Consider the following 25938-nt stretch of genomic DNA (forward strand, 5'->3'; position numbering starts at 1 on the left):
TCAAAGATGAGATAATCTAGAGAGCTGACATATATTCTTTATTATAGGAATGAAAACAGGATAAGGAAGTAAGAAAAAGATACCTTTGTTAGTTGCCCTTGAAGTACCATCGAAAGAACATCCTGGGGAAACAAGGAGGTACTTGTGTTAGGGGGAAAGGTTGGGGACTAGATATCTGGGTCACAAAGGTAGATAAGGCCTGCACTCTTGGATCTGAGGGAAAAGGGCCTGGTGGCCTGGGGGCCTGGACTCCTGGGTCTGAGGGTCTAGACTACTGGGTCTGAGGATGGAAGGCACTGGGGGGTCTAGACTTCTAGGTCTGAGGGAGGACTGGATCTGAGGGAGGAGGGGCTGGGGGCCTGTACTCTTGGATCCGAGGGCAGAAGGGTCTGAGGGAGGAGGTGGCTGGGGACCTGGACTCCTGGATCTGAGGAAGGAGGGGCTGGGGGCCTGGACTCCTGGGTCTGAGGGAGGAAGGGGCTGGGGGCCTAGACTCTTGGATCTGAGAGAGGAAGGGTTCTGAGGGAGGAGGTGGCTGGGGACCTGGACTCCTGGGTCTGAGGGAGGAGGGGGCTGGGGGCCTGGACTCCTGGGTCTGAGGGAGGAGGGGGCTGGGGGCCTGGACTCCTGGGTCTGAGGGAGGAGGGGGCTGGGGGCCTAGACTCTTGGATCTGAGGGAGGAAGGGTCTGAGGGAGGAGGTGGCTGGGGACCTGGACTCCTGGGTCTGAGGGAGGAGGGGGCTGGGGGCCTAGACTCTTGGATCTGTGGGAGGAAGGGTCTGAGGGAGGAGGTGGCTGGGGACCTGGACTCCTGGGTCTGAGGGAGGAGGTGGCTGGGGTCCTGGACTCCTGGGTCTGAGGGAGGAGGGGGCTGGGGGCCTGGACTCCTGGATATAAGGGTGCAGGACACCAGGTCTGAGGAAGGAGAGCAGATAGATGCTGGGACCCCCGGGTCCCTGGGACTTACCACACCACAAGGGTCGCACTGGCTGATGCTAAGGCCGCGGCGGCGGCGAGCAGACACTGGTTGCTGGGCGTCAGAGCCCCGGAACTGGCCAGCAGCTCGCCCAGGCTTGGCCTCCAAGATTCAATCATCTCCGCCTCCCGGGGCGCCCAGTCCAGCACTTTCCGAAAGGAGACCTGCAGCTTGGTCTCCCCACGCGGGGGCGCACCTGTCACTGCGGAGGCGCGCACGTCAGTCGCGCGCGAGCCCCACCCCTCGCGCAGCCCCCCTCCCCGCGCAGCCCCCCTCCCCACGCAGCCCCCCTCCCCGCGCAGCCCCGCCCGCACCGTTAAGAAAGAAATAGACCCGCGCCACGGGGAACTGGTCGTGCGAGATCTCGCAGCAGTAGGTCCCGCGGTGCTTGAGCTGCACCGGCCGGATCCGCACCAGGTTTCCTCGGGCCTGCAGGATGTCTCGGAAGTAGGACTGGTCCTGCGTCCGGACCTGCGAGACGCTCGGGCTGAAGCAGCGGGAGGAGAGGAGCCTCGCCCGAGCCCAGGTCAGATTCTCTCGGCGGGGTGTTGCCGAACCACCGCGCTCAAGTCCCGCCCCGAGCTAGACCACGCCTTCTTGAGCCCTGGCCCCGCCCCACCCCCCTTTCGCCGACCCTTCACGCACGACCACGCCCCTCCAAGCCGCCTCCCGAGCCTTGCCTGCGCTTCCAAATCCCCGGACCTTCCCCGGGCACGAAGCCTGAATCTAGCCCGAGCTCCCCTGCATCCTGACCCCCATTTTCTAGAAAACCAAAACCCGCCTCCCACATCCTTCTTGCTGGCCCCGCTCCGACTCACACCTCCTCCTGCGAACTTCCAGGAATACGTGATTTCCTCCTTAGGCAGCGAGAAGTTCACAGAGCAAGAGAACTTAGCCTGTTGACCTCGAGTCACTGTCCAGTCCTGGACTGCAGACAGGTCCGCGTCACCGCCCGAGCCCGCCCCGTCCGGCCCAGCCCCTTTGCCGGCTCAGCTCCCGTCCCTCCGGTTCGTCCGGTTCCGGCCCCTTGCAGGCTCCGCCCCTCACCTGGGCAATCCAGCGAGAGTTCGCACACGTCGGAGTAGCACCCGCGGCAGCGGAAACTCCGGCTCGCCTCCTGGACCCCTGTGGGACGGAAGCGCTGCACCTGGGATCCATCCGTGTTCCCCGCCCTGGTCCCTTGGGCCAACTTAAGTGTGTTAAGCCTCCCGGGCTCTAACGGCCAGACAAGCCCTGGGCGCCGCCTTCCCTGTTCTCACTGGCTGGCTCTCAAAACTCTCCGGCCTCTAGGACTCCTATTGGCTCGCTTTTGCTTTCGGACCCGCCTTGTATGAGATTTGTGAGCAAGATCTGGTTTAATTACTTTTGTTCAGGGCTCTTATTGGTCTTCCACTCGAAGTCACAGGTGTCGCGCCCAGCCACCCGCCTTCCCACTCGGTTCCGAGCTTTGAACGAAGTGCTTACCGCAGGGAGGGATGCAGGCCTCGACTGTGGAGAGAGAGGAAGCGTTACTACCCTGGAGGAAAGGGCGTATCCGAAACTCCCCCACGGGATAGGTTAACTGGGCCAGGTGGCGTACCTCTGGGGGGCGGCGCCAGGTCTGGTACCGCCCACCCTAGGGGCGGAGCCAAGCCTGCTGCTTTCCTCCTGCAGGCGGGGCCAGGACTGCTGCCCCCTAAGGTCAGGCGCGGGCCTGAGGCTTACTAGGGAGTCGGGGCCAACCCAGGTGTAGTTCAGTGAGGGGGCGGGGCTATGCCCTGGGCTATAGTTTCGGTGGGGGCAGTCGGGTTGGAAAGGAAACGTCACAAAGTGCACGGGGCCAGACTGAGACCCGGGCTGATCTGGGACAGGACTATCGGAAGATGGGGTCCTAGCTGGAAACCTTCCGTTGAAGCAGGGACCTGATCCTAAAGAGGTCCTCACAGGGGAAGATGCTGTGTCAGGAGTGACCCTCCAAGGGACGTGGCTCGGAGGGGCTGGGCCAAAGGGAGAGGATGGCTGGCTCAGGAGTTTTGTGTGTGTGTGTGTGTGTGTGTGTGTGTGTGGTGTGCACGCACAGCCCAGCTTCTTTTACCTTCTTTAAGCTTCTTAATGACTTCCTGCATTTTCTTCGCAGCGTTGGGAAAAGCAACCTTAAAGGAGCCTAAAAGGAGGAGGGGCCCTTGTCAGTAAAAACCCACCTCCAAGGCCGGTCAGTTGCTATTGCGGTGTTCGTCTCTTCCACAGCCACTCCCCATCCCCTCATCTCATCTCCCACTCTGTCTACCTGGAAGACTGACAGATCCCCAGGCCTCCGGTCTGCTTCTGAACTCTCTGTGACTGAACTACTCTGCCTTCTCTGCATTGATCTTGTTGGAGGGAAAGGGGAGGATCGAGATCAAATTCCTCACCAAGTTCTGCTAGGCCCTACATGATCTGGTCTAGTTTCCTCTATTCCATCTGTTGCCCATCTTTCATTTCCCCTAGTATGAAAACAACCATATTCTCTAGCACCTCAGGACCTTAGCACATGGAGGCTCTTTCTAGCCCATCTTCCCCCCCCAATCCCCCTCATCCTTCATCTCCTACCTCGCATCATCTCCTTTGAGATTTTCCCTGACCATAAATCTAATCTAATCCATGTGCCCCTATTTTTGTCTATCAAGGTGTTCCATCCATCCCAGAGTTCTCGCTAGTTTACAATTGTGTGTGTGTATATCACACAGTGATCATCTCAGTCTGTCTCTTCAGGGAATAAACATGTCATTCTTCAGTGCTGTATCCCCACAACCCAGAGAGGGCCCTGAGTCTTAGAAAGTGCTCACTAAGTATATGTAGAATGAATTCCAGGATCCAGCTGGAATGGAGATCACAACTGGTGGCCCCTGGCTCCAGTCCATCCCTTGAATGTGTTATATTTGGACTGGAAAGTATTTTTTAAAATGAACCAGTTTCCATCATATAAAATTTGGGAAAGTCACCATAAAATGTTTGGCATCTCTTTTTAGAAAAGTGGAAGAGCTATAATACAAGAGACTATATTTTCATGAGGCAGCAATTAGCTAGAGCTTAGTGGCAACCACCCCCTTTACAAAGGGCATGCACCTGCCACTTCCACATGGTCTCCAGACTTTATTAATTTAAATTTTCTTTTACTCTCTTTATCTCTGTTCTTATGGGTGTTGGAGTTTTGACCATTGGAATGGCCTCCAAACTGTAAGGTTTTGTGGCTCTTCCCAAAGTGGATGGGTGGCCACTTATTTACCAGTGGAGGTGGTTCTGGAAATTAGAAATGTGGGAGATGTGCGGTGCCTGGGTGACTCCTTCGGTTAAGCATCCAAGTCTTCCAACTCTTGATTTTGGCTGAGGTCATGATCTCAGGGTCATGACACTGAGCCCTGCATTGGACTCCAAGCTCAGTGCAGACATGCATATAGCGTGCACTCACTCAAATAAACAAAGAAAAAAATTTTTTAAAAGAAATGTGGCAGGTGTTATGCACCGAATTGTGTCCCTCTCAAATTCATAATGCTAAAGCCCTAACTCCAGGACCTGGGGCTATGACTTGGAGATACAGCCTTAAAGAGGTAATTAAGTTAAAATGAGATCAGGGTGGGCTCTGATCCAGTATCACATTGCTTATAAGAGGAAATCTGGATACAGACACACAGAGGGAAGATCATGTGACCAGGGGGAGAGAAGATGGTCATCTACCAGCCAAAGAGGGAGGCCTCAGAAGGAACCAACCCTGTTCACCCTGACACTTTGATCTTGGACTCCTAACCTCCAGAATTGTGAACAAATACATTTCTGTTGTTTAAGCAACCCTGTATATGACACTTTGTTACAGCAGCCCTAGCAAACTAATACACAGGGATTGCTAGTTGCCTCCAAATACCTCTTTAGTAACATCACACTGCATTTCAGCTAGGAAAGCACCCCTGGCCCCACCAACCACCCAGCTAAAAGACTATATTCCTCAACATCCCATGCAGCTAGTTGTGGTCATGTGACCCAGTTGTGATCATATAACCAAATTTTGGTCACCAGTGGAAATGGAAGTGTCATGTGCAAGTCATAGGAAGTAGCCTTGAGAAGAGAAATGATACCATCTTATGGATCTTCCCCTTCCTCTATCCTGCTGCCTGAAACTTGGATTTGATGGCTGGGGCTCCAGCAGGCATGCAGAACCATGAAGATAAGGGCTGCATCCTAGGATAGCAAAGTAGGAAGTTGGAAGGGGTTTGGGTCCCCAAGAAAATGAAGTGGTGCCTCCATACAAAACTTAAGTGCCTGCCTACCTCAAGACTTCTAGCTTGCTTAACCATTGCACGTTCCTCTGTGATTTCAAACCACACAGAAAGGGAAGGGAACTGAGAATATTGGCGAGAGGGCGGCTGATGTGATGATCCTTGGGTATAAACTAGAGCCAGGAAGTGGGTTCAAAGTGAGAGGTCAAGGACTTAGAGGTCTCTCTTTGGCCACAGGGCAGGTGTGTGGTCTGGAGATGGCAGGATGGCCAGAAGGATGTGGTCAGAATGGGGTGCTCAAATGAGAGGCCAGGATGTTGGAAGAGTCATCCAAGGAATGTCTTTGTGCCAAACCTAGTGACTCACAGGGAGGATGAGTGTAGGATTATGCCAAGTGAGCCATGATTGGGTGTGTGTGTGTGTGTGTGTGTGTGTGTGTGTTATATCTAAGCAAACCGTGGGAAGAAAGCAGGGATGGAGTGCAATGTCCAAAGAGGCCAAAGGGTGGAGGTTATATCAAGTGAACCACAAGGGGGCATGGGTGGATGTTGTGAAGTCTACCCAAAAGAGGTGTGTATCATTAGGAAACTTAACTGTTTCTGACTATGTGGGTTTGAGTCCTGGCTCATCCATCTGTGAGAACACCTGCCTCCCATCTGAGATATCCATTTCAAGTCCTCTTCCTTACATGACCTTGTCCAAATATGTAACTTTCCTGATCCTCAGTTGGTAAAATGGAGACAGTATCAGTGTCTACCTATTAGGGTTGGCAGGAGGCAGAGGCGATACTTTAATGCCATACTATATAAAAACATCCTCATGCCAAACTATGTGCCATTTAATGGCTGCAAGAGAGTATATGTAAGTGCTTAGGATGGTGTCTGTCACACCATGAGTGTTACAGAGATATTACCATTCTCCAAGTTTGAGATGGAGAAACTGAGGCACTTCCTACTCCTCCTCCCACCCCACCCAAGCTTGCCCCTTTCAGCTCAGCCCTCATCTTGGTCCACCTGGACCACTGCCACTGGTCCAAACCACCATGAACCTTCTCCACACTGTTCCGCTGCTTCTGCCTTTGGTCCACATGGCCTCAATCAGGCCCTGTCTCTCTCTCCCTAAAATCCTCTGATGGCTTGAACATCAGTTCAAGGGTCGAAAAGAATGGTTCTCAAACTGTGTTCCTGGAGCTGCAACAGCATCACCTGGGAACTTGTTAGAAAGGTCTACTTCCGTGGGACACATGGGTGGCTCAGTGGTTGAGCGTCTGTCTGCCTTCGGCTCAGGGCAAGATCCTGGAGTTGCAGGATCAAGTCCCACATTGGAATCCCTACATGGTGCCTGCTTCTCCTTCTGCCTGTGTCTCTGCCTCTCTCTGTGTGTCTCTCTCATGAATAAATAAATAAATTAAAAATCTTAAAAAAAAAAAGTTCACTTCCCGGCCCTTACCTCAGACCCACTGGTCAGAAATGGAGAGTAGGACCCAGGAGTCTGCATTTTAACAAGCCATCAGGAGATTCTGACACACACCGGGGCTTGAGAACCACTGGCCTATGAGCTCCAACAGGATGTGGTTCTTTGCAGCCTCTGATTTCATCTCCTCCTGCTTTTTCCCTCGTTGATTCCGCTCCAGCCCTCGGCACTGGCTCTGCCCTCTGCCTGGAAAGCTCTTTCCCCAGATTATCTGCATGGCTGTCACCTGGTTCAGGTCTTTGCTCAATTAGACCTTCTCATTTGCAACTGCCCTGACCAACCTATTTACAATAATTATCCCACTGGGCACCCTGTTCCCTGCACTCGTTTTCCTCCATATCCTGGATGACCATCTGACACCCTAGTATTTCATTGATTACATTTATTGTCTGTCCCTCCCACCCCCCAATCCAAGCAACCTGAGGGCTAGTGGTTTGCACATTTGGTCACAGCTATATCCACAGTGTTGTTTCTGGCACATTCAATGAATACCTGTCGGTCATATTGCACTGGCTTCCCTCGGCCTCCAGTCTGTCCTCCATACAATCCCAGAGGGTCTTTCTACACCCAGAGCTAAGCCTGCCCTTCCCTTGCTCACAGCCTTGCTCCTCCAGGACAGTCTCAAGTCTCCTTGACCTTTCAGCTAAATCCTGGGCCTGTGTGTCTAGCTGCCTCCTGGATGTCCCTCGAGTCCCACACACTGTCACTGTGTCCTAGCCCAGCTCACCATCTTCTCCCACTCCTGTTCTTTCTCCCTGGTTCCTCATCTCAGGGGAGCTGGACCCTGGGCACTGTCCATTACACCCCCACCCCAGTCCCCGAATGGACCATCAGACCCAAGGCCCTGGATGGCTCTCCCCTTCATCCATGCCCACTTCTCCATCTTCACATAGGCACCCCCCCCCCCAGCCCAGGCCTCCCTCACCTCAGCCTCCACCCTGGCCTCCCAGCTTCTGCTGTCTCCCTGAGCCACTGTGTCCCACACACAGCTCTAAGGGAGGTCTTCTACAGGCAGAACTGGACTTGTTCCTCCTTTCTTCAAAACCTTGTATGACAAGATGGCCAAAGTAGGGAGAAAGAGTGTTTTCGGGATTCCTGAGCACCTCCCCCCACCCCAGCTCTGAGTTGCTCAGGCCTCTCCTTGGGGGTGGGGGATATGTAGCTGAAGTTCATGCTGACTCCCAATACCCCCTTCCCTCCCCCTGGGTGGACAGGAACCTCCCTGTTTTTCAAGATCATTGTCGGAAAGCTTGGTGGGCAAGAGCAGAAAACAAAAGGCATAACAGCAGATGTAGAAATGAGCCCTGAGCCCTGGACCTCTGACTGGCCAGTTCATGCCGCAAACAGCACTCAGCCTCCCCCCTCCCTCTCCCTCTGAGGTCTGTCTGGTCAGGAGGCTCCTCCCTCTGAGGGAGGCAGCAACACACCCAGAACCTCATAGCCAAGGAGAGGGGGAGCCACACAGCCAGTTCAGAGCTCCTCTACCTGATCCCAGCGAGGCTTCAGACTCTGGTCATTTCTGCGCTGTCCTTTGACCTCCCCACCAGCATCCGCCCATCCCTACTCCACAACAACTAATCAAGTTCACTCAGCTCACCAACACTACCTCCTCCCGATCCTCCCACGTTCTGGGGCCCCCCTGCACACACATCCACCTCTTGGGGGCTTCCAACCCACATCCACCAAAAACCATCCCCAGCCCACTCACCCTGGGCCATGGCCATCTCCTGGAGAGAGTGGGTCATCTGGGTGAAGGCATCATGCAGGTGGTTTCTCTCATAGTCATCTGGGAGTAAGGGTGGAGGGCAGAGGCTGGCAAATGCATGCACCTCAATGCCACATCCACAGTGTGGACAGTTCCTGTCTTTCTAAGATACCTTCTGTCTCCAAGTCTCTGTCCCCTCCCTACTGCTACCCCCCATCTCTGACCCAGTCTCAGCTCTCTTCTCCCCCCAAGTCCCTACCCCCGCACCCCTCTATTCTCCCCCCTTTGTGGGAATCTCAGTGGTTCTCAGCACTGTCTGGTATCACTCAGTGTTATCCCCCAGGACCCCGGAGGACGGTGGCAGTTCTCCTCACTGATTTCAATGTCTAGGAGGCCCTGAAAGGCGGTGATGAACGCCTTCTGACACTTCTCCAGCTCAGGGCCCTCTACACCAGCAAAGATCTGGCAGATGCGGACACGCTCCTCATAGGATGTGAAGCAGAAGAGACAGGCCCAGGCGGGGCCCCTGAAGACCATGAGGGCCACCAGGGCAGATGGGACAGTACTGCCTTGGGCCAGCAGGGCCATAACTGAGGGTCTGGGTCCCTGAGCAAAGTGGGTGACCTTTGTGAGGTCACCGCTGGGTGGGGGAGGGGCATGCAGTCTGAGGTCAGAGGTTGGATTTCTGAGGCTGGTCAAATGTCAAGCTCTGGATTTTCAGGGAGAAAGGGTGTGAGGAGTCAGGGGTCGGGCGGACAATCCCCAGGCTTGTGGTTGCGCCAGACGCCAGGCTCCCAAGAACCTCACCTGTGACCCTGGATGTCCTCACAGGTTAAAGGGTCTCAGGGACCCAGAGGCCGGCAGTGTGGTGTGTGGTGGCCTGACAGGCCCTGGTGTGGGGTGGGGGTGGGGGGTCAGAGTGGAAATGGCACAGAGATACTGAGAAAGCCCAAGAGACAGAAACTGAGACGTGGAGAGATATCAGAAAGCACAATAAGAGAGAGATGGAGAGACAATCTGAGAGGCTGCTGTGTAGACCCACAGAAGACGCCAGAGACACAGCAGAAATGGAGAGATAGAGAAAGCGAAGTAGAGGTTTCTTCTTGGGAGAGGAACTCTTTGAGGGCAGTGGGAAGAGGGGATGCAAGGACAGGACAGGCGAGAAGCCCAGCTCCTCCTCCCAGGGTCCCCCGGCATGGGGCAGTGGTCAGGGGCTGGGGTCCCCGCCGGGCGTCCCGTGCAGGGCGCAGCCTGGGGAAAGCTAGGAGGCCGTATAGTGATCTCCGTGGGTGTCCTCCTCAACTATACAACCTCCTACCTCAGCCCGGGGGGCGCGGCAGGTGGACAGACAGACGGATGGAGGGACAGATGGGGGCCAGGAGGGCCAGGGAGGGTGGGGAGGGCCGGGAAGACCCCAGCCGTGATGGTGAGCCCCCGACACAGACCCACAGACTCGAGCTTGTGTGCGGCGAAGGCCCCGCAAGGTCGGTTCTACGGGTGGGTGCCAGGACCCAGGAATCCGGGCCCCCGGCCCCCTCCTCCCAAGGAACCCAGGAATCAGTCCCTTGGCTCCTTCCTCAGCAGGGACCCAGGAGTTTCAGGCCCCTAGCCCCTTCCTCCTCAAAGGTGCATGGAGTCCAGGCCAGTGGACCCTCCTCTTTCAGACTCAGATGTCTGGGCAGCCCCCTCTTCCCTCAGGCCCTGAGAGTCCAATCAGGCCTGTTTCCCTGGGGAAGGCGGAGCCTGGCTCCCTGGATGTGGAGTCAGAGAGAACCTCACTTCTTCTGGAGTTCAGTCCCTTGGGCAAGCAGCTCCCTACCTACCTGTCAGATTCTGGAATCCGGGACTAAGGCGCAGGCAGGGACAGGAAGCCTTCAAACCTTTCTGGATATTCTCCCCCTCTCTCATGTCTTCTTTTAGCCTCCCATCACTTATAATGAGGATGACTATGGTTCCCGAGCACTGACACTGCCCCAGGCCTGGCCAGGTTCTGTCCCCTGGCCTGGCGGCTGCAGAGATGAAGAGAAGCTTGGCCAGTCAGGCCAGTGGGAGGGGCCAGGCCTGGTGGGCGGCGGCCGGGCACCCAGCGTCCCTGGCCCAGGGCTGAGCTGAGCTCCAGCACCTGCGGGTCACTGGTCAGTCCCTCTGGCCAGCGCTGGCTGTCCTGCTGCCTCGGTCCCACGCTCCAGCTCCATCTTCCCGGCTCTCTCCTCCTGCTGCGCCTGGTCTCGGAGCCTGGTCTCGCAGTCAGCCCGCGGCTTACCTGGTCTCCACCTCCTCCTGCGTCTGTTTCTCGGGCTCTGCATTGCTCACGCTCGGCTCTCGTCCTCCTCTCCCCTCCGTGGTTCCGGCGCTCTCCCTCGCAGATGGCCTCTCCCTCTCTCTCCTTTCTCATTCTTTTTCTTTCCCTTCTGTCTTTCTTCCTCCCTGGTCCACCTCCCTCCCTCGCTCTTTGTCTCTCATTCTCTCAGTCTCTTTCTTCCGCAGGGTCTCTGTCTCTGGCCGGCTCCCTTCTTTCCATCTCACATCTCTGTCTCCCTCGGTCTCTTTCCTCCGTGCTCTCCCCTCCCACCCTTCTTTCTCCCTCCCTTCTTCGCCCCCTCTCTGCCTCTCTCTCTCTCTCTCTCTCTTTCTCCTTCCCTCTCTCCCTCCCCCTCCCAGCTCAGAGCCAGGTCTGGAGCTGGGGGTGGGGTGGGGGTGGTTCGAGAAGGGGCCCAGGGCTGGGGTAGCGACCTGCTGAGGAGGGGGAGGAGAGGCGGGCAGGGGGCGGAGGAGAGCTGGAGATGGGGGGCCAGAGTCGGGTCCGGCTCTCATCCCCCCTTCCCTCCTTCCCAACCTCCCAGACCCTCAGGCGGGGGCGAGAGTCAGGCCAAGGTGGGGAGGAAGGGGAAGGGAGGAGGCTGCCCCCGCCCCCCCACAACCTGGCCCAGAGCCCAGGCCGGGTTCCCAGCATGCCCCGGGGCTGCCTGGGGCCTGAGGAGGGGGTGAGAGGGGAGCTGAGAATCTTAAAGATTTGCCGGACCCGAGCGTCTCCCCACTCCACCAACAGATTCCTCCTTGGGGAAACTGAGACCCAGACGGGAGGGTCAGGACTGGTTCAAGGTCACCGGACGCGGCGTTGATGGAGACACGAACTCCCCGGGCCCAGAGGCCCGATTTGGGGAAGGGGTTGGCGCTGGACTTCCCTCAGGTCTGGGTCCCCCTCCCCCTCTCTGCAGACCCTGGGGAGCCCCCAAGGGTCAGAGAGCAGACCCAAACAGTCTGGCACTATGGCAACCAGCTGGCCCCGCCCCCTTAACCCCCGGAGGGCTGGGATCCAGCTGGGGCTTAAAGAGGAGGTGGGGACGCCTGGGTTCGGGGGAGGAAGGAGCCAGAGGCCCGGACTTTGTCGTTCCGCGAAGGGTGGGGGCTGGGGTGTGGACTCGCAGGTATGAGGGAAGAAGAGGCCGGAGGCCAGGACTCTCCCGGGTCCTGGGGTAAAGGGGGCTGAGGGTCCGGATTCTGAAATTCTCAAGGAGGGGGCTGGGTTGCGGACTCCCAGGTCTGAGGGAGGAGGGGGCTGGGGCCTGGAATCCCAGGTCCCCAAGGGAGCCTGGATGCTGGGCCTCTCCTCCGCCAGACATCCCCTGCCCCCGCCGCTGACCCTGGCCTGTCTGGCAGCCCAGACAACCTCCCCCCCTCCGCCCCCACCTCGCACGGCTCACCCTTGACCCCTCAAAGCCCCGCAGCCCCATCCCTGCCCCTCCCCCTCCCCTCCAGCCAGACGTTAACCCCTCCGCTGCCGGAGGCACCTCCAAGGCCAACCACTCTCCCTCCACCTCCCCCGAGGGCTCGGGCGGGCATCTTGCCATAGCGTCCTCCAGTCTCTGTCCGCATCCAGCTACCCCGGCCCCAGCTCTCTCCTCCTCTGGAATCCGGGGGCCGTTCCCCGCCCTCTCCTCCGGACCCCAGGAATCCAGGCCCCCCCAGGCCCCCTCCAACCAGGATCCGGGAGTCTGGGTCCCCAGCCCCCTCCTCGTCCAAGAACCCAGAACCCCAGGCCGCCGCGGCCTCCTCCTCTTCCTGGGACCCCGGGTCCGCGCCCCAGCCGCCTCCCCACCCCCACTCCCCAGCCAGCTTTCCGCAGACTCACGGCTCCACGGCTCCCGCGTCGGAGGGCAGGGGCTCCCCCGCCAGCCCCCAGGCCGCGCCGAGCCGGGCCCGCCGCCGCCCGCTCTCCATCCTCTCCCCGCCTCCGCCGCCCGACGGCCTCTCCCCTTCCTCCCGGCGGCCCCGGCATCCTCCTTCCCTCCTCCCGACTCCCTCCGGCCCGCGTCTCCGCCCGGGACCCCGCGGGCCGGCCCCCTCCCCGGGCGCCCCCGCGCCGGCCCCTCCCCGCCGCCGGCCCGGCCCGGCCTGCCTCCCCCGGCCCCGGAGCTGGCCCCGGTCCAGGGGAAAAAATTCCATCCAGCCCCGGGGAGGAGGCGCGGGCGGGGGAGGGAGCGCGGGGAGGCCGGCCGGGAGCGTGACGCAGGGCGGAGGGAAGGGACAAAAGGGGCCGGGGCGGCGGGGCGCCGCGCTCCACTTCTCCCTCCCTCCACCTCCCGCGGCCGGCCCGGCTCTCCCCTCGCCGCTTTCTCCCGCGCCCTCCACCTCTGCTCCCTCGCCTCCCGCGCGGTGCATTCTCTCCTCCTGGTCTAGGTCTCGGTGTCTCTCCTCTTCCTCCTCCCGCCCCCCCTCCCTTCCCTCCCCCCGTGCCGCAGCGGGGTCTGCTCCCCTCCTCGCTCTCCCCCTTCCTGCCCTCCCAGCCTCCTTCTCCTCCCTCCGCTTCGGTTCCCCCCCGCCCCGCCCGCTGCCCGCACTGGGGCCCCAAAGGTGAATCAGACCCATATCTCCCCTTGCAGACGGAGCTCACAGTATGATGGAGGAGACAGCCCCACACGCAGGCAGTTCCAATCCAGGGCGATCGGGGTATGACAGAGCCAGAGGCCAGCGGCCGTGGGAGCCCAGGGGCGCAAGGGGTCCTTTCAGCTGGAGGCTGCGGAAGGGACCTCCGAGAATCGGGAGAAGTTAGATCTGGGTGGCTGAGAAGGGGGCTGGCCGCAGCAAGGGCGTTCCGGGAGAAGGCTTGAAGGCAGGGAACCGGGGGCGATTCCGGGAGGACCGCAAAGCAGTCAAGTCTGCCTCGAGCCTTAGAGGACAGGAGCCCAAGATGCAGCTGAGGTGGTGGGCGGGGCCAGGCTCGCGAGCCCTTGGAAGGCCAGGCTGGGAACTTTCTCCCGGGGGTGACCGGGAGCCATGGACGGTTGTGGTCGGATCTGGGCGTCAGAGAGTCCCCTCTGGGGCCCTGTGGGGGATGGATGCAGGGGGAGGATGCCCGAGCTGGGGCTGGGACCTTGCGGACCCAAAGGAGGGGGTGGGGCAGAGAATGTGAGGAGGCAGGTGGGGCTGAGCACCGACAGACTGTGGGGGTGATAGGGAGGGAAGAGGTGAAGAAGATACCACATCCAGGAGTCTGGCCCAGGAACTGAGGGGACGGAAGTTGTTCCCAAGGGGAAACCAGTAGGAAGGGGGGACAGGAGAGGACAGGTGCCATTTTGCAGCTTGGAACTCCGTGGATTCGTGGGCCAGGGGACATTTAGGGACGACATTCAGACAGTGGTGGGTATAGGGTTCTGGGGCTCCCAGTGAAAAATGCATTTCCCTTCCACCCTGTCCCCCAGGCACTCAGTACTGGCTGGAGTCGGCTTATGCTTACCAGTGCCCCGTGTATCTTTTCAGACAAGTTCTATACATCTGTGCACATATATTAAGCCACCTCCTTTTTGTTGTCCCCAGCTGGCATCACATTATCCTACTCTTTGCTTTTTTTAACACTCTATCTTGAAGGTCCTCCTATATCCACGCTTACAGAGCTACTTCTTTCATTTTAGGGGCTGTATAGTATTCCATTGCATATTTACTTATTCGTGATTATCCAATAAGCACCAGGTTTTGTTTTGGTTTTTTTTTTTTTTTGGTATACAAAAACTAATGCTTATGCATATGTAAATTGCTTTTTTTTTTTTTTACTGATTTCTTCCAAGCCTCTGAACTCAGATATTTGATAAATACTTGCTTCTAGGTCTTTTAAATTTTGTTATTAATTACTAGTGATAGGAACAATAATTGGGCAGCCTCGGTGTCTTAGCGGTTTAGTGCTGTCTTCAGCCCAGGGCCTGATTCTGGAGACTCGGAATCGAGTCCCACTTCACGCTTCTCCCTCTGCCTATGTCTCTGCCTCTCTCTCTCTCTTTCTCTCTCTCTGTCTCTCATGAATAAATAAGTAAAATCTTAAAAAAAAAAGGAACAATAATGACAACACATACAACACATACCCTTTATTGAATGTCTAGTTCAGGACCAGTACAGGCTAGGTATTTGTTATACATTGGATCATTCAGTCATCGCAGCAGTCTTAACTATTGGAATTGTTTTATCTCCGTGTAAGGATGAGGGAACCAAGGTCCTGCATAGTAAGTTAGCCAAACTCACAAAGTGAATGAATGGCAGAGTTAGGTTTGAACTCAGGCCTTTCTGACTCCAAGTTCTATGCCTTTTCTTGGGAGGTGAGCTGTCTCTGCAAAAAAAAAATATGCAACTTACTCGAGATTAGTATTTGGCTCAGTTTAGACTGGTCATGCACACAAACCTACATAGGATAAAAAGGACTTTTGCCCCTTGATTTGGTATCCAGAATTACTGTTACTCTGCATTTACCCCAGATGCCCTGTATTCGGGACCGGACTGTCGCCTTGTCCTGGCTCTGATCCCGTCATGTTGTGATTCTCCGTGTCTGAGTCTGGCTCTGAGGGCACGATCTAGGTCTGAGTCATCTTTGTGTCCTCACTATCACCCAGCACAGGGTGTGGCTCAGAGCAGGGGCCTAGGAAAATGTTCGCTAATGAATGGACGGATGGATGAATAACAAATGGCTCTATGGGTTAGGCTGGAACTGGAACTTGCTTAAGCCTCTGGGATAAAAGAACATAATTCCCATTAGTTCCTGAAACATAAGGCCTCCATTCCCATTGATTAGTGAGTCACAGGAACCACAGTTTCCATCATTCCCTGATAATACAGAGTTTGCAAATCCCTTGGTACCTAAGACTCAATTGATGCAATTCCCACCAATCGCTGAGACTCAGGACCCACCTTCCCATTAGCCCCCAGGACCGAGGACACTGTTGTCATCAGTCCCTGGAACTCGGGACCCACCTTCCCATCAACCCTGGAGGCACAAAGGCCCCATTATCATCAGACATTAGCATACAAGTTTATTCTTGTTAATCCCTGATACACAACATCCCTAATTCCTATACCCCTAAGACACAGGGACCACTAGTCCCACCCACTCCTGAGATACAAATTTTGCCATTCTTATTATCCCTTGGGACAGGGTGCCAGTGGAAAATAGCAACAGCCCACCCATCATCACAAGTCCATCCCCAAGTTCCCAGAATAGGAACTGTTAGCCAGGAAGATACCTGCCTTGAAGTAGGTCTGAGTCAAGAACTCACTGATTAATACTACAGAAAAGAAGGCCTCAGGTCATGAAGAACATCAGAGTAGCAGAGAATCCTTCCATGTGAAGGATCAACCTCAAACCCAAAATAATCCTCTGGTACCTCCAGAAAATCCTTCCACATGGGGGTTAAACTCCAAACTCAAGATAATCCTACAGCTCCACTTAATCCCCACAGGTGCAATAATCCTTAGACTGGCAGAGCATCCAAAATACCAGATGATCCAAATGCAACATGCTCCCATTGCACCATTAAATAATCCGAGATGGGGCAGCCCGGTGGCTCAGCGGTTTAGCGCCGCCTTCCGCCCAGGACGTGATCTTGGAAACCCAGGATCGAGTCCCCGCGTTGGGCTCCCTGCATGGAGCCTGCTTCTCCCTCTCTGTGTCTGTGCCTCTCTCTCTCTCTCTCTCTCTGTCTTTCATGAATAAATAAAATCTTTGGGAAAAATAAATAATCTGAAATGGACACTTGCCCCTCACAGAAATTGAGGACAGCTGCGCCTTTTCTGTGTGTGTGTGGAGAAGACAAAGCTTTATTCCTTTATTAACCTTTTACTGGACTGGGCGGGGGGGGGGGGATTCGTGTGAATTTTGGGCAGAATTTCTCCACAGCCCGTTTCTTTCCATTAAGGCCATTTCTTCTCTTCTCTCTCTCTCTCTCTCTCTCTCTCTCTCTCTCTCTCTGTGTGTGTGTGTGTGTGTGTGTTTTTAAGATTTTATTTATTTATTCATGAGAGGCACACAGAGAAGAGAGGCAGAGACATAGGCAAAGGGAGAAGCAGGCTCCATGCAGAAAACCCGAGGTGGGACTCGATTCCCGGTCTCCAGAATCACGCCCTGGGCGGAAGGTGGCACTAAACCGCTGAGCCACCCGGTCGTCCCCATTTCTTCTATTCTGAATAGTGAAGGGCCTTTAGCTGCTCTGTTCTTTGCATCTCTGCAAAAAGGTAGGGAAGGTGGTTCTGAGAGGTTCAAGGAGATGAGTGGATGGGGCTCTTGTATAGTTCCCATTCCTCTAGTAATGGAGCCTCTTTCCTGTGAGAAATCCACTCTACAAGACTAGTAAGAATGTTCCAGCACTAATGCTCCCTCCCTTCCTCCTCCAAAACGTGTAGTCTGGGCATGTGATCCAACACAGACCAATCTGAACATTCATTCATTTGTGACCTCCAACCCCCAACAGAACTGGTTAGAATCCAAGATTTTACTTTTTAATCCTTTTTTGAGATTTTGTTTTCTAAGTAAACAAAAAGTAATCTCTACACCCAATATGGGGCTCAAACTCACAACCCTGAGATCAAGAGTCTCACACTCCATGGACTGAGCCAGCCCCTTCACTCTTTTATCTTGATACCTTATTTTATGTCTTTTAAAATATAAAAGCATTTGTACACACATAGAAAGTTTTTGTTTTCCAAGAATAGACATATTGTATATAGCAAGGTGTTTAAAGGCAGATTCTGAAGGCAGGCTGGCTGGGCTTAAATTCTGGCCCAGCCATTTTCCTAGTTGTATCTCTTTATACCTCAATTTTGTCGTCAGTGAAATAGGTGTGATAATTCACAGTACCTACATCACAGGGTTGAGATATGAAGATTAAAGGAGTTAATATATGTAAAGTACTTAAAGCAGGATCTGACACATAGTAAGCCATATAGAAGGATTATGTTGTTATTACTCCTACAAAAAATAGCTAGCTCTTTATTTCTGCACACACATGCACAGCATTTTATAGAAATGGGACAATTTATACCTATGGAAATATTTTTACTACAGTCTTCTTCCCCCTCCCCTTCCCTTTTTTCTTTGCTTTCTTTTTCTTACCTTTTCCCTTCTTGTCCACTCCCCAGGTGCCTCTCCACCCTGAAACATGTATGGTATCTGTGGTGGATTGAGTTATGCGCACCCTGCCCAAATATGTTGAAATCCTAATCCCTAGTATCTGTGAATGTGACCTTATTTGGGGGTCTTTATAGATGCACTCAAATTACAATGAGGTCATACCGGAATAGGGGAGGCCTTAAATCCAATGGCTGGCATCTTTATAAAGAGAGAAAGATTCAAAGATACAAAAGAGACACATAAGGAAGAAGGCCATTTGAAGGTGGAGGCAGCGATCAGGATGATGCATCTGCAAGCCAAGGAAAGCCAAGGATTGCCGGCCACCACCAGAAGTGGGAAGAGGTCAGGAAGGAGCTGTCAAAGGGAGCTGACACCTGGTATCCAACTTCTGACCTCCACAACCATGAAAGAATAAACCGCTGTTGTTTAAGCCACCCAGTTTGTGGTAATTTGTTACAGAAATTCTAAAAAGCAAACCATATCCATGTTAATCTGTTTCCATAGTAGGTGCTTAAGTAAACACACATAAGCCCACGCATGTGTGTGTGTGTGTGTGTGTGTGTGTGTGTTTGGTTTGCGTTAAAATTCCATTTTGGCCTCTGCACTTGTTCAAATTTTTCTGACTTCAGGCTTCGTTCAGTCTTTTGTGGGTTGAAATACTGAATGCCAGATTGAAGGTTATTCTTAGTATCCCTGAGCTTGCTGGATTCAATGAGTATGTGATCAGTTGGGTTACCATTGCATCTAACCAGCATAATAGCGTTAGGGATATTGAACAAGCCAGGTGGTTCCTAATTTAAGATCGTAATAGTCACTTTCAAATTTGAACACCCTGGTGTAATATGGAGTGAAAATCTTGTTTGTGCATTTATTCAAGGTTAAAATTTTATCAGTCAGCTGAAGTGTGTGTGTGTGTGTGTGTGTGTAATTACATAATTACAGGAGTAAGATGCTGAAATAATTAATGATGATTGTGAAAGCCTGCAGACTGTAGGTTAGGTTTTTCAGGAAAAGGTCTCTAAAAAGAAATTAGGGTTTAGGATATTAACTGGGAGTTGCTGAAAGGTTCAACAGCCTGAAGGGGTTAGGGGGAGGGAACTAGGATATCTTAGCGGGTCCCAAAGGCAGCGCTAGAGCTGAATGCCCCCAGACACGTGTCTCAAATTGTGGCAAGGGGACCAGGTCTTTATATTATACATTGACCAGGTGATGGATGTGGGCTGTCCCCAGGAAAGGGCTGTGACCACGGGTGGGACAGCTCCCTTCCCCTGAGGGCAATCTGGGAGGCGGGGAGAGGGTAGCCCACACAAAACTTCAAGACCTCAACACCCCCAGCAGCAACCTGAGATGGGAAATCTGTCCATCACACCATGACTTTTACATGCCCAAAATAAATCTTGAGAACTTCTGTGTAATTATACAAATCAGGAAATAGAGTATGTTGGTGTGAATATTAAAGGTGTTTTATTTAGACACCATAAGGAAGACAATCTTTTCCTCTTGGAATTGACAAATGTAAAATGTAAATAATAACACAAGGCAAAACAGCAAAGATCAGAATGAATGGAAATTCAGACATCGTTTTTATGGCAGGCTGCCTTCTTTGAAGAATTGTTTGGTATTCTACCGTTCACGCTATTTTTAAAAATCTAGTAATTACAGTCGATTTTTTAGTTATTTAACTGTATTTTCAAAAGTATTACTTCACATTTGTAAAGATGAATTTTAAAGATTTTATTTATTTATTTATTTATTTGAGAGAGAGAGAGCACAAGAGGGAGGAGCAGAGAGTGGGGGAGACAGACAAGCAGATTCCATTCTGAGCTTGGAACCTGTCCTGGGGGCTCCATCTCAGGACACTGAGATCTTTTTTTTTTTTTTTTAAGATTTTATTTATTCATTCCTGAGAGACACAGAGAGATAAAGAGGCAGAGACGTAGGCAGAGGAAGAAGAAGGCTCCTGGTAGGGAGCCTGATGTGGGACTCAATATCTGGACTCCAGGATCACACCCTGAGCCCCAAGACACTTTTAACTGCTGAGCTACCCAGGCATCCCAGGACCCTGTGATCTTGAACTGAACTGAAAGTGGAAGCTTAACCAACTGAGCCACACAGGTGCCCCATGAAGATGAATTTTAAAAGTTTGACAACTTTGGTGAATTAAATTTCTTGAAGTGGAAATAAAACTCTAAAATCATGTATAACAACTATGATAAAACATCTTTGATCCAGACATAATAATGAATGAAAAGAACAGGAGAAAAATGGAAAGTGTTAGAAATGAGATGCCCTAAATACATGTTGTTCTCACTAATCAAACTTCAAAATAACATATTTTATAAGAATGCTTTTGAAAGATTATATATAAAGTTTGAGTCTATTGAAGCCAAAAGCTTAAATCAAAGCTTCCAAATTGACTGAAAAATACTATCAGCCATTTTCAGAAGTGGAAGATGAATGATTCTCAAAATTTACCCAAACTATAATTCCCACAAGTTCTTTCTAGAAAACATGTTTTGAATAATTCTGAGGGCACCTGGGTGCCTCAGTCAGGTAAATATCCAACTCTTGATCTCAGCTCAGGTCTTGATCTCAGGGTCATGAGTTCCAGCCCCACATTGGACTCCATGCTGGGCATGGAAACTACTTTTAGAAATAGAAAAAGAAAAATTATTCTGGATCTTATTAAACTGTACAGAGAATTACTGTATATACTATATATACTATTAGATCTTGTACATGAAACATTTGGATATGAAGAAATAATCAGGTGTCTTTTTACCTGATTTAAAATAAATTTAACTATATTTCCAGTAGGTTGCTGTAATATTTCTGGGTCTTATGCATAGTTAACAAGATAGTGAATATGGTTTATGAAATGTATGTAAAGCAGAAAATCAGTGTTGTCATTAATAATGGAACAAAAATGGTGAAGGCTATGAGGGAATTAGAAATTACAGGCTTATTGTGATTTGTTCACACTCTTTAGTTGTGTGTCTGAAAGTGACTGGAGTTTAATACCAGGTAAAAGAATTACCAGCCACAAGCAGAAAGATGGCTGACTACTCTGTCATCATTCTTCTTCAGCCAAAATCAAACTCATGACATACAAGAGTCGCTGGAACTATATTCATATAGAGTATTCAAACAAAATGGCAAAGAAGCTCTTCCATGTTCAAACGCCTACTTGAGCAAAAGAAGAGGTTTATTTATTTTTATTAATTTTTTTTAATAATCTCTATATCCAACATGGGGCTTGAACTTATTACCCTGGGATCAAGAATCACATGCTCTTCTGATTGAACCAGCCAGGTGCCCCAAGAAGAGAATTGATAGTATACTCTGCAATGACTGTACTAAAGTAGCAAGACTTACAACTGAGAGTTGCTTGCAGACCTATTGGTTTATTTGATAAACCTACTAAAACAGTAACCAAACCAATGTGCTTTGAGAGTGGAGGCCTTTCTTTCTTTCTTTCTTTCTTTCTTTCTTTCTTTCTTTCTTTCTTTCTTTCTTTCTTCTTTCTTTCTTTCTTTCTTTCTTTCTCTTCCTTCCTTCCTTCCTTCCTTCCTTTCTTTCTTTTTTCTTTCTTTAAGATTTTATGTATTTATTTATTTGAAAGAGAGAGCACAAGTTGGGGGAGCGGCGGAGGGAGAAGGAGAGCATCTCAAACAGACCCTACACTGCATACGGAGCCCAACACAGGACTCAATCTCACAACCCTGAGATCATGACCTGAGGTGAAACCAAGAGTCAGATGTTTAACCAACTGAGTCACCGGTGCCATGAGAGTGGAGGTATTTCATAGTGATACATGTTATAAAAAGTTTGCCATTGTTCTCCTCCTACAAGGTGCTGAAACTGGTGCATAGCTATTGAGAACTGAGCTATAGGGATCCCTGGGTGGCGCAGCGGTTTGGCGCCTGCCTTTGGCCCAGGGCGCGATCCTGGAGATCCGGGATCGAGTCCCACGTCGGGCTCCTGGTGCATGGAGCCTGCTTCTCCCTCTGCCTGTGTCTCTGCCTCTCTCTCTGTGTGACTATCATAAGTAAATAAAAAAAATTAAAAAAAAGAGAACTGAGCTACAGATGGAAATTCAGACACCATTTTTATAGTGTAGGTAGCCTTCTCAAATGGCCCCAATGTTTTCTACTTTCTGATATTCAAGCCCTTGGACAATCCAACTCCCCCTTGAGTGTGGGTGGCATCCAGCAACTTGGTTATAACTAATAGAATATGATAAAAGTAATGGGATGTCATTTCATTTCTAAGATCAGATTACAAAGGCCAAGGCCTTCTATCTAGCAAATTCTCTCTATTGCCTTCTTTGGTTTCATGTACTAATAAATTAAGTGGCTATTTTGTGAGCTCCCATTTTGGAAACGCCCATGTGTCAAGAAACTGAGGCAATCCTCCAATAGCCAGCAAGGAACTGAGACACTCAGTACAGAATCCAATATGTAATGTTGAACAAAACCAATGAATGAACTTGAAAGTGAGGCACTCCAAGTAAGGCCTTCAGATGAGACTTTAAGCTTGGACTAACACCTTGGTTATAGCCTAGTGAGAAACTGTGAAACAGAAGACTAAGGTAAACTATGCTTAGATCCTTGACTCATAGAAACTATAAGATAATAAATGTGTTGTTTCTTTTTTTCTTTTAGTTAAGTAAGCTCAATGCCCAATGTGGGACTTGAACTTAAGAACCTGAAATCAAGAGTCACATGCTCTAAACTGAGCCAGCCAGGTGCCCAAATAAGTGTGTTTTTAAGCTGCTTAGTTTTGGGATAATTTGTTACACAGCACTAGATAATGAATACAATTCTGATATCCTGGAAATCAATGGCCTTATTCCATTGTCATATTTCTCATTCAAGACTTAAGAACAGATTATTCCTGAATGATTATGCAAAATAGCAAGTGCATGCAAAAACCTTAGGAAAAAAACGTGTGAAAGGGCAGGGCTTTCTCATTTTTGGTAATGTCAGGCTGGGTTATTTAGATCAACCCTTCTGCTGAAAACAACTAAAAGCACTGGATAAAATACTAAAAAGTTCTTGCAAAATCATGAAAGATGTGACAATCTAGTGAGGATTTCTCGGCTAAGGTTTATTTGTTTGTTTATTTATTTTATTTATCCATGAAAGACACACAGAGAGAGGCAGAGACATAGGCAAAGGGAGAAACAGGGTCCCCATGGGGAGCCCAATGCAGAACTTGATCACAGGACCCTGGGAGCATGACCTGAGCCAAAGGAAGACACTCAACCACTGAGCCTCCCAAATGCTCCCCCAGCTAAGATTTATTAAGTGAGAACTCAGAGAAGTTAGAAAAGCATTCCAAGGTGCTTTTGACCAATGAGCATTTACTTACTCTAACTATGACAACGAGTTGTAGTTTTCAACAGGCACCTGGAATGAAGGGACCCTAAACAAAGCAGTACCACACTAGTACTAGGGCAAATGGAAAAGCATACTTAGACCCCCTCTGGAGAAAGTTACTTAAATTGCAAAAGGAAAATGATCTCAGAGTAAGAACATGGTAAATGTATAGATCTATCAGTCAGAATCTCAGTAGGAAACTAATGGACCATGAGGCGCCCAGTTAAACATAAACTAATAGAGGTATAACTAGTTACAGAGGTGTGACAGGATTAAGAGGTCCAGGAAAGGATGGCGAGAGATCTAATACAAGCAACAGTAGGAAGCTAACACTACCCCCCGCCCCGACCTGATGGGACAAGGAAGGGAAGAATGGTACCTGAAACCAGTGAAACCTGTAGCCTTGAGGATGGGTCTATTAGTCAAGGTTGTCTGGAGAAACAGAACCAATAAGGTATAGATACGTAGGAAGAGATTTATTACAGGGAATTGATTGGCTCGTGCAATTATGGAGGCTGGGAAGTCCCACAATCTGTTCCATCAAGTCACACATTAAAAATATTCACAAAAATGTAGAACAATGCCACTCTTTTCATTGACTTTTGTTTGAAAAGATATAGGTGCTTTTCATTAAATATATTGTGTTAATGTGTACTTTAAAAATGTGATTTTAAATGAATTAATTAATAAATCTTTTGAAATTTTCTCCAATTTTATTTCTATTTACTTATTTATTTAGTCATTTATTTTCTGAGAGAGAGAGGGAGAGACAGCGTGAGCAGGGGTGGGGAGGGGCAGAGGTAGAGGGAGAAAGAAACCTAAGCAAGCTTCACACTCATCGTGGAGTCAGCCACGGGGCTCGATCTCATGACTCTGAGATCATGACCTGAGCCAAAATCAAGAAAGGGACGCTCAAATGACTGAGCCAACCGTGCACCCCCCATTTTAATTTCTAAAAAGGCAATTATTCATATATATAACCTGCATAAGCAAAAGCTCTTGGGGCCCTCAATACTTCTTTTTTCATAACGTAATGGAGTCCTGAAACTAAAAATTCTGAGACCTTCTTCCTCACACAGTTACACCAGATGTACATGTACAAATGTTCACTGCAACTTTATTTGTCATGGCATCAATGTGGAAGTGATCCAAATGTCCACTTAGAATCAGATGGATAAACAAAGTGTGGTATGTCCACACAATGGAATACTATGCAACTAGGAAAAGAAATGAACTAGAGGTACACAAGTACGTAACAACTCTCACATGCAAAATGTGGGAGAAAATAAGATAGAAAAGAATGCATAGTCTTGTTTCATATAAATATATAACCTTGAAAATGGACAAAAGAAAACTTGTAAGGGATAGCCTTATAAAGAAGAGTGAGGGTGAGATTATCAATAAGTTAGAATGTTTCCAACTTCTGGAGGAATGGAAGAGTTATTGAGAACACATGGAGGAGATTCTGAAATATTGTGTATATTTTATTTCTTGACCTATGTGTCTATAAGAGTGTTTAAAGTTATTCATGATTTATGTATGAATACATTAGTTGCATGCGTCTTTCTCTAGGTAATACTTCACAAAAAATACAGCTGAGAGAAACAATCTTTTTTCTTTTTAATTTTAGTTATGATAGTCACACAGAGAGAGAGAGAGGGGCAGAGACATAGGCAGAGGGAGAAGCAGGCTCCATGCACCGGGAGCCCGACGTGGGATTCGATCCCGGGTCTCCAGGATCGTGCCCTGGGCCAAAGGCAGGCTCCAAACCGCTGCGCCACCCAGGGATCCCAACAATCTTTTTTTTAAAGATTGTTTAAAAAGATTGTTTTTTTTAAATTTTTATTTATTTATGATAGAGAGAGAGAGAGAGAGAGAGAGAGAGAGAGAGAGAGGCAGAGACACATAGGCAGAGGGAGAAGCAGGCTCCAGGCACCGGGAGCCCGATGTGGGACTCGATTCCGGGTCTCCAGGATCGCGCCCTGGGCCAAAGGCAGGCACTAAACCGCTGCGCCACCCAGGGATCCCAAAAAGATTGTTTTTAAAGAGTGTTTACTTTAAAGTTATTCATGATATATATATGAATACATTAGTTGCATGCATCCTTCTCTAGGTAATACTTCACAAAAAATACAGCTGAGAGAAACAATCTTTTTTTTAAAAAAAAGATTTTTATTTATTTATTCATGAGAGAGACACAGAGAGAGAGAGAGAGAGGCAGAGACACAGGCAAAGGGAAAAGCAGACTCCATGCAGGGAGCCCAACGTGGGACTCGATCTCAAGACTCCAGGATTTCACCCTGGGCGGAAGGCAGGCACTAAACCGCTGAGCCACCCAGGGATCTTGAGAGAAACAATCTTACATCTGCATCAGAAACTGTTGAAAAAGCAGCAAAGATTCAGTTTGTGGTTCATCTTTAATGAAATTACACCACTGCCTTTTGATCAAATTTTCCTGAAGAGGAAATAATTCTTCCCTTTAATCACTTTCTCTTAGTGAGGAAGGAAAGCTTAGTAATGTGGTGGTAAGGTCACTATCATGGGGAGCCTCTACTGGCAAAGTGAGCTTTTATTTAATATCAGGACTGTGCAGTACAGTGAACAGAGAAAAAGAAATAGCAGCTAAAAATGCCAAGAAATCATTGTTCCCATGCTCTAATGTTGAAATGTCAAAGTTAGACCACCATGTAGTTTTAATTTTAACTCTTTATGTTGAACTAATTTTAGTGTTTTGAAAAGTTGCAAAAATAGTACCAAGAGTTCCCACATACTTCTCTAACTTTCCC

At 50.4% G+C, this 25938-nt stretch overlaps 1 protein-coding gene across 2 annotated transcripts; it reads right to left on the bottom strand.

Moving 5' to 3' along the window:
* Positions 1-17: 17 nt before the first annotated feature.
* SPACA6 (sperm acrosome associated 6) lies at positions 18-9156 on the bottom strand. 2 transcript variants are annotated; one of them, XM_055310322.1, is made up of 9 exons: positions 8758-9156; positions 8387-8464; positions 3051-3119; positions 2441-2464; positions 2024-2101; positions 1795-1904; positions 1291-1447; positions 968-1178; positions 18-122 (listed from the first exon to the last, which is right to left on the bottom strand). In XM_055310322.1, exons 1-9 carry the CDS (start codon positions 8969-8971, stop codon positions 89-91), a joined length of 975 nt encoding a protein of 324 aa, XP_055166297.1. In that variant the 5' UTR covers positions 8972-9156; the 3' UTR covers positions 18-88. The 2 variants fall into 2 exon arrangements, with proteins under 2 accessions (XP_055166297.1, XP_055166298.1); XM_055310323.1 differs by lacking the exon at positions 1291-1447 and having other exon boundaries at positions 1797-1904.
* Between the last annotated feature and the right edge of the window lie 16782 nt (positions 9157-25938).

Source organism: Nyctereutes procyonoides, unplaced genomic scaffold (assembly GCF_905146905.1).
Source record: "Nyctereutes procyonoides isolate TBG_1078 unplaced genomic scaffold, NYPRO_anot_genome, whole genome shotgun sequence".
Classification (NCBI taxonomy): domain Eukaryota; kingdom Metazoa; phylum Chordata; class Mammalia; order Carnivora; family Canidae; genus Nyctereutes; species Nyctereutes procyonoides.